We start from the raw sequence: 8,992 nt of genomic DNA on the forward strand, positions 1-8,992 counted from the left end.
AAATATATGGAACCATTATGGAAATAAATGATCTAGTTATTCCCCTCCTGAGCAGTTTGTATTTACAAAAATTCATTCGATGAAAAAGCTTCATGTGGTGATACAGATACTCACACAGCTGCCGGTTAACAGACACCGTACAAAGACAAACATCAGTTATCTCACCATTTGGACAGTAGACAGTTGCCTAAAATGCACTCTGATCACAATGAAACTTTATACACAAATACAAGAATTGGAAGCAGCAGATATTCTCTTGCAGTCCCATAACACACAGGTTGTGTTAATACCATCTCCATATGCTGAAGCACTAAACACTTAATATTATAAATGAAATAAAATCGTCATTATTATGCCAGTTGATGGATCAGGTGTTGAAAAATAAAACCACCACAGGCAAGTGATGACCTGCTTCATCTACCATGTTGAAATGATTGCTACATTAAAGGGGTTTCTAAAAAGACTGGTTAGGAACAGCAAAACAGTTTCAAAACATTCCAGACAAAAGCATTTCTACCCCTCAGTAAAGTCATGCAGTCTCTAGCTTTACAGAACCATGACACTTTTTTTGCTTCCTTCTTGCCTCCTTCTACGCTGCTGGTCTTAATTTTATTCATTTGTTTAAACTGTGTTTACTTGTGTTTGATTGTTCATTTCATATTTTGTTTACATTATCATTGTGGCCTGTGTACTGCTCTGTGAAGCACACTTTTGCCTCACTTTGGTTTATGATTTTTGAACTTTCCTGCCTCTGATGTCATCAATGGAGTAATATGATTTCACATTTATTTCTGCATCAAGCACTTTTTCAAGGTTAAACAGAGTTTAGTTTATCCCTTAAACAGGCAACGTGCACCAGGAGATACATACATATATACATTTTTTATACCTTAATAGGGGCAACGTATCCTGGTTGAGATACAACTCATAAAATCCAAAATATACAAATATTTTTTAAATTATTTGTGGAAAATGAGATAAATAGTAACATCAAAGTAAATACAAATAATAATTTTAACATGTCATTTTCCACTCCCGTCTGTTTATGGGTTATTGTAGCCAATGCCTCCAAAATGAAATACACATTTATTTTACAATCATCTCCCTTCAATCTTCCTTTTGATCTGCTGATGAAATTTACATCAACAGCCAAGCAGACTTCGAGATGAGTCACAACTGTGAACCACTCAGATGTTTCAATACCAGTTTCCATACCAGTAACAAATATTTTCATTATTGATTAACCTGTTGGTAATTTTCTCTATTAATAGTTTAGTTGTTTGGTCCATAAAATTGTACTCTCATTGTACTTTGTACACCATAAGCATTGCTGTATGGTAGTGTGCAGTTCTGTGTACTTTTACTCAGGAAGTAGGTATACCATGTGTGAACTCTGTCTAAAGGCTGCTGCTGATTATTTCTCTTTCTTTCTTATATCTGTTTCTTGCATTGTACAGTGTATTAAATTAACTTTAAGGAAAATGGCTTGTAGTGTGTGCACACAATTTAACATCCACAATAAAAACAAAAATGTTGTAATATATAAAACATCTAACTACTACTGTGCATGAAAGTTACCTGATACCCGATGCTCCACAAAATCAGTGTTCTTATTTTGGGGATTACTGACGTCACTTAATTAAATCAAATAGCACTCTGTGGGGCTTCTGACACAATTGGTTGGCCAAAATACAGAGCAACAACTTATCTTCTGACTGAATTAGTAACCTCAAGTACACCATCTCATTATAAGTCCTCTAACACGCTGGGCGGGAACCATACAATCCTGAAGGCAAGGCCCACTGACCTCAACCCATCACCCCAATGAGGCGGACCAGTTCATAGATCAACTGAATTAACAATGACACCTCCTGTCTTAAAACTTTGACTCTGACTGACAGAAAACATGAATCATTTTGAGATGGTTAGAAAACGATGCAGGTTATGTAACTTGAAAAAAACACCTTTAGATCATATTATGGCTGAAGCCCAGCAGTACAGTCATGTGTGCTTTATTTAGCAGGCACCACACCACCTGGGATTAAAACGTCTTAAGTATAAGAAGTTTATGAGACCTTAATTCCTCTCTCCCTGCTTGTCCATGTGACTGACTGTCAAGAGTCAAGAGTCTAACATGCAGAAAATACAGTACAGATGAAAAGACACTCACACACTGACTCCAAAAGTGCACGTTTATTTCAACTGATTTTAACCCTTTCAGGTGATGTCAAATGTTTAAAAATGGTTACCACAAATATTTATTTATATATATTTATATATATATATATACTGATAGACAGACATACATACTCTATGATGATAGGAAATACAGGATGTATCATTTTCCAAATGCATGTAGAAGAAGAAACACACAGACAGATACCACAGTATATGTTTATCTTCTGCATATTTACACCTCATGCTGTATATATTATGAACACATACAGAAGGTTGACAAAGACAAAGAAAAAAACGAAAAAGAAAAGTTTTACCCCTACAGTGAGGGGATCTTCTGGCTCTGTTATGCTATGGGGGCCATTTTGCTAACTTGGTTAGGCTCCACTTGTCCCACTAATGAAACATTTCTATCCTGATGGGAGTAGTCTCTTCCAGGATGACAATTCCCCCATCCAAAGGACACGAGGGGTCACTTCATGGTTTGATGAGTATGAAAATGATGTGAATCATATGCTAGGGTCTTGTTCATCCCTCCAGTGGAGTTCAGAGACTATAGATCAATGACAAGGAGGACTGAAGCTGCTCTGGGAGCATGTGGTGGCCCAACACCTTATTTTTAATTTGCCCCCCTGTCTGTATGTGCACAGACATATCAAATCAATAAACTTCAGATTGAAAAACTGTTCATATCAATATTGCTGAAGTTTGTAAGAGTGTTTATTTTCTCCTTTTCTTTACATCATTCACTATTGCCCTTATTAGACTAATTGGATTGGCTGGCCAATCAGGAAGAAGTACCTCCTAAGTCAGGGGTTTAAGCAAAGGAATTAAAGGGTGGTTCTGGACAGAGCTGCTCATTGACATCTGACCATCTAATCGAAAGACGCCAAGAAAGCCAGGAAGGGTCAAGTACCTCCCTCTCAATCTCCTTCCGCTCGGAAATCACCTTTCAGCACGATTAGTGCTTTACCCAGATTCTTTGCAGCTGCTCACAGAGAACCGTCAAAATTTCAATCCTTGAGGATCTTGAGTACCTGGAGGAAGAAAGCATGGGTGCTGGAGCCAGTGCAGAAGACAAAAAGTCAAAGGAGTTGGAAAAACAACTCCAAGAAGATGCTGATAAGGATGCTAAAACAGTCAAGCTATTACTGCTTGGTAAGTGGACTCTTGAATAGTTTTGTTGCACACAGTTTTGCATTTTGTCTGAGGCTTCAGGGGATGCAAAGGTGCTCAGATGACAAAAGATTCATAAATGAATCTATCTAACTTTTAGCTTCCCATCTCTGACTGAACAAAATGTTTGTGAAGGTTCAGAACAGACATTGTGTAGTCAGCCAGCAGTCAACAGGTATTATTGGAGGATAACATGCACAGGGGAAAAAAACATGACTTACCTTTGCTTTCATTGACTCATTGGAAGGTAAACAACTGAATTTCTGGGTGAAAATTCACTTATGTCATGGACTGTTAGTTTAACTGAGAAAATCAAAACCATGTAAACATCAGATAATGATGGACGCCTCACTAATTTGTTGCATATTCTTTAAATCTTGCATTTGAACCATCTGGGTTGGTATTAAACTGGCACATCTGTTCACTGCTTAGTTAGATGTAAGATATAGTGTGCTCAGAGGATTTACAGGCTATGCAGATGGCTTGTTTCAAGATAAAAGCCTACATTAGTTTATTAGAAAGATGGGAGGACTGTTCAAGCTTAGAGTTTAGAGAGTAAAGTGAAGGCAGCAGAGAAAGAAAAAGCTGCAAGGCGAGCAGTTAATAGAGCAAAGAAGTCCTTTCTAAAAATATTGAAAATACATTTGGAAAAAATCCAACAGTAATAACTTGCTTAGATTGAAAATATATATAAAAAACAATCAAACAAAAAATAATGACTTAACCACTTATTAACGTTTTGTTAATTACTATATAAAACACTGCACAGACTTGAGCTTGTACAGCTAGAAGGTTTTTTGAATTATCAAACTTATTTTCAGGGATCAGCAGAACTCAAAAGCTCTGAAAGGCTTCAAACATGAAAGCACTGGGAACTTAAAATAAATATTTTACACATATATTAAATCTGAAAAAAGGTGTAATAAAATGCATTTATTTTATCCTGGCTACATCTTAGTATTGAGATTGACTTTTCAATTTTTATGGAAGGACATTGGTGCTTAAAAGATCATAGCCTTTAGTCAGAGCAAATCACAGCACAGCAGCGATATGTCAATCCGATTAGCTAACTGGTTTAGTGCGGATCCACTTGTTGAGGCCTCTGTTGATCCCTTGATTGGCGTATAAAAGTATAAAATGTGTTTTATTATCACTAATGTTGTCACTAACAGAAACATGATCACTAACTGCAACATATTTTAAAATATTCAATTAACATTTACATAAATAAACCTGGAAGACAATGTCAAATGAAGCTAGATTAAGAGATATTGCTGCTCGATTGATGCTGATTTATGTAATAGAGTACGACTTTATGACATTACAGATACAACATGAAAAAATGAATCTCACTGTCAAATAAATATCAGATGAAAAAAATAACCACTTAATTTTGTATTAGTATGTTAGTGTGTATCATACTGTTTGCACTGATGATGCATGTTAGAAATCAAATATTGCATGCATACTGTTACCATTTACTTTAAAAACAACACTAAAATCCCTATTGATTACTGCATCTTATAAATAAGCTTATTGATGTTTTTACCTCTCACAACACTGCATTATTCTGATCTGTGACTTGACATTTACTTCTATTAGATAAGACAGGAAGAGCTGACTCAGTAAAGATAAGAAAAGATCCATCCTGTGGGCTCTAAGAAACATTGTGAAAGGATGCAGATAGAGCTGTGGTGGAACAAATTGATGTTTGCAGCTGATGTCAGTGCTGTACTACCTGTGTGCAACTATCTAACCAGTGAAATAAACAACAAAACTTGGTACTCCTTGAATATAATGCAGTCAGTTATGGAGAGATAAAAAGCTGTCACACTGCTAGTCTTCCTCCTGTATGCCCCAAATATCTGAAACAACAATATGAATGTTCTAAATCTGCATTAACTGAGATGGTTCAAAGTTTAAATACATTAATTACAAATTAAAAGAAATGCTTGTCTGCAAAATTTGCACCACTTCAATTAGTTAGATTCTGTATTTTCATAGGGTTACTTAGTCACAAACATCTCAATTATCTTTTGCAGCTCCTGCAAAAACATCAACCAATAGTTTTGTCTACAGAGTAAACATTACTACAGAGCTCCCTTTAAACCCCAGATTTAATGTTGCAGAAAAAGCCTACAGGCACATTCAGCTAATGAGCGTGAATACACACAATAAAGGCACTCTTCATTAAAACACAGCTGATGAAAACCAAACTTTATACTGTCACTGTACCTTTACCAGCTCACTGCAAATTAGCTAAACATTACTGATTCATTAAGCACTGCTGGTTTCTGCCTGACAGAGCTTGTTAAGGGCACAGTAGTTGAGGCTTGAAGTCTTAAAACGCTCAAGCACTAAGTCTGTGGATGCAGCTTAATGTGGCTTCAGAGAGTCCAGGACGGGCAGCTTTGTTTGCTCTGTGACGTGATAAATTCCTCCAGGCCTGAGTTAGTGCACAGTTAGTGAGAGCCTGGTCTTCCTGCAATACAACATGTCTCTCTTCCATCCAGACATATCCAGTGTGATTTGTCAAAGTTTAGAGATGACTGACAGCTTTGTGGTTTGTGAGGTACAAAAATATCAGTTGATAATCTGACATTACTTTCTGATGGAAGAAAAAAAAGCTTTGTGTGTTTGTCGGTGTGTTGTGAGTAGATTAAGTCCATCCTGTTAGTAGAGCCTTTAGCCATTGTAGAGTTCTCTATTAAAGCATTACGAGGCTTCCCGTAGATATGAGAGCCAGAACTTCATGATCACCATGTGATCTGTGTCTGCCGTTACAAGCCTCACTAATCCATATAATGTAATATACTTTTTATATTTTCTGTTGTATGCAGCCATAGTATACAGTATGTTTCTATAAAATTGTGCAGTTCCTTGTTTAAGTGTCAATATCATATTTTAAACCAACTTAAATGTAGCCAGGTGCAACAAATTAACACTCAACTCTGTATAACATAATACAATCATATATGTACATTTGTGTGGACACATACAGGAGCACATGATGGTGGTCACAGTGAGGCTAGTGGATTACATCAGACAGCCATGTCAGAGGTGTTTTTTTTTATGTAACTCATTCCACAAACCAAATTGGGCTTTGTTCCCTTGTGGTGAAGACAGATATCTTCAAACACAAAAAAAAATCACCCCTAAAACGATCCACAGAATGAAATGCGCAATCTTTTCTGTGTCGGCCAGACTGCTCCTTTGATTGCATCATCAAAGCATATTCTTTGGCTGTTTATGGTTTAAAGTGTGTGTCTACTCATCGGCATGTTGGAGAGAAACACAGTGGTTTTGGTGATGGTGCTAAACTTTGTCTTCTCTTCCAGGCGCTGGTGAGTCAGGAAAGAGCACCATCGTAAAACAAATGAAGTAAGTAAACCTTAGGGGCTAATTAGATTAAAACTAATGACCAGAGTGTTGGGTTTTTTCATGTGTGACATCCACACCATGTTTGTGGCGAGTAATCAGAGTGCAACAGAAGGTTTCTTTGATTTCATTGGTCAGCATACAGGCAGCAGCCCCGTCTTTGTCTGTTTTACTTGCAGTCAAGCCTTTCACAAAGGTCAACAGGGCAAACATCCGCTTACTCTGATATGTCAGCACTTGTTTTGTGCAGTTTGTTTCACTGAGCTGAGTGAGATCAGACTCTCACCACAAGGTGGCACTGTGAGTGGAGGATTATGTAGTCTCTGTAGATATCCAGGTTTTTTATAGTGTGAACTTCTTAAATGTAGGGACATAGAAGTTTCATAGAAGAAATTACTTTCACCAGCTATTTTCTATATATTGATAATATATAAATTACCCACTGGCTCAGATTAGGAGAGACTTAATGTAGCTAAGTTTGACAAAATTGTTTTTTTTATTAACTTAAGCACTTTCCCCACTTCTCTTTTACCTGTGTACAGAATTCTGCATCAAGGAGGTTATACAAAAGAGGAACAACTGGAGTTCAGAGCAATCATCTACGGCAACATCTTGCAGTCTGCTCTGGCTATCATCAGAGGCATGGAGATGCTGGCCATTGATTTTGGCGCAGCCAGTGGACAGGTCTCATATTTCACCAAGATTTTCACTAGACACATACCTAACTTGTCAAATTCATTTTTTACTGACATAAACGTATTGATGGATCTTTGTTCTGTGTGTGTGAAACCACAGGAGGATGCACAGAAGCTGCAGAACTTGTCAGACTCCATTGAGGAAGGCACAATGCCCAGTGAGCTGGCTGACGTCATCAAGAAGCTGTGGAACGACACTGGTGTGCAGGCCAGCTTTGACAGAGCTGCTGAGTACCAACTCAATGACTCCGCTGGCTAGTGAGTCTGTGTGTCCCACTAGGAGTGACGGTGTTGTGGTGTAAAACTAAACAGCTAGCTTACAGCAGCTCCAGTGAAGACTCCATTAGTGTTTGTGGGTAAAGATGATTTCATATCTGAAGCCTGATGTACTGTGTTTTCTGACATCATCAGCTACCTCAATGAAATGGACAGAATCTGCAAGTCAGACTACCTTCCCACCGAGCAGGATGTGCTGCGATCTCGAGTCAAAACAACTGGTATCATTGAAGAACAGTTCTCCTGCAAAGAGTTGCACTTCAGGTTAGTGAACCACAGTCTGTCTTCACATATTAACACTGAATAGAGATACCGACTGACATTGCTCTGACTTTGTGTGGTGAACAGGATGTTCGATGTGGGTGGCCAGAGGTCAGAGAGAAAGAAGTGGATCCATTGTTTCGAGGGTGTGACCTGCATCATCTTCTGTGGAGCTCTCAGTGCATATGACATGGTGCTCGTAGAGGACGACGAAGTGGTGAGTTGGGACCCCTGTTACCTCAGCGTAAAGGACTTGAAGACAGACATGCAGCTACTAACTGACCCTGTTCCTCTCTGACTTTTTCAGAACCGCATGCACGAGTCTCTCCATCTATTCAACAGTATCTGTAACCACAGATTCTTTGCACTGACCTCCATTGTGCTTTTCCTCAACAAGAAGGATCTCTTTGAGGAGAAGATCAAGAAAGTTCATCTGAGTATCTGCTTCCCAGACTATGACGGTAAAACCGACTGACTCTGCTGTACAGAGTTATGACAGAACTGTGTTTGTTGTTAGACCAGATAAACAGTCAGGGCATGAGACCAAATCGGTCAAAGAAAGTGAAAGTAGATCAGTCTACAAGTCAATAACTTGTGACAAAATAAAAAGACTAAAACTAGATGAATCAATTGAAGAAACTTGAGATTAAAATTCCAGACAGTTTGAACCTCAGTGTTGTTCCCCTAAATTAAATTATATGATGCAAGTAATTATATTATCATATAAGTTAATCAACAAAGTAATGTACGTAATGCACAGAAAGATCGATGTAAGGATCAGGGTTTCATGAATATTCTCATAAATCTGCTCCCATCTTCACACAATTGATTTCCTTTTAGGCAGCAACACATACGACGACGCCGCAAACTACATCAAGACACAGTTCTTGGACCTGAACATGAAGAAGGGTCAGAAAGAAATCTACAGCCATTTGACCTGTGCCACAGACACAAAGAACGTCGAGATTGTGTTCAACGCTGTGACAGACATCATCATCAAAGAAAACCTTAAAGATTGCGGTCTTTTCTAA

The 8,992-nt window shown here is 38.0% G+C and overlaps 1 protein-coding gene across 1 annotated transcript; it reads left to right on the forward strand.

The window, feature by feature from the left end:
* The first annotated feature begins 3,227 nt into the window (after window positions 1–3,227).
* On the forward strand, window positions 3,228–8,992 carry gnat2 (guanine nucleotide binding protein (G protein), alpha transducing activity polypeptide 2). The gene is made up of 8 exons (XM_062427935.1): window positions 3,228–3,333; window positions 6,690–6,732; window positions 7,272–7,413; window positions 7,525–7,682; window positions 7,836–7,964; window positions 8,049–8,178; window positions 8,269–8,422; window positions 8,802–8,992. The coding sequence occupies exons 1-8, from the start codon at window positions 3,228–3,230 to the stop codon at window positions 8,990–8,992; spliced, it is 1,053 nt and encodes a 350-aa protein (XP_062283919.1).

This window comes from Scomber scombrus, chromosome 10 (genome assembly GCF_963691925.1).
Source record: "Scomber scombrus chromosome 10, fScoSco1.1, whole genome shotgun sequence".
In the NCBI taxonomy this organism is placed as follows: domain Eukaryota; kingdom Metazoa; phylum Chordata; class Actinopteri; order Scombriformes; family Scombridae; genus Scomber; species Scomber scombrus.

What these genes read in the sequence shown, in the direction of transcription:
- gnat2 (XM_062427935.1), top strand. Translation starts at nt 3,228, where the DNA reads ATGGGTGCTGGAGCCAGTGCAGAAGACAAAAAGTCAAAGGAGTTGGAA. An exon ending in AGTCAAGCTATTACTGCTTG is followed by an intron (nt 3,334 to 6,689) that starts GTAAGTGGACTC and finishes CTTCTCTTCCAG; the next exon opens with GCGCTGGTGAGTCAGGAAAG. An exon ending in ACCATCGTAAAACAAATGAA is followed by an intron (nt 6,733 to 7,271) that starts GTAAGTAAACCT and finishes ACCTGTGTACAG; the next exon opens with AATTCTGCATCAAGGAGGTT.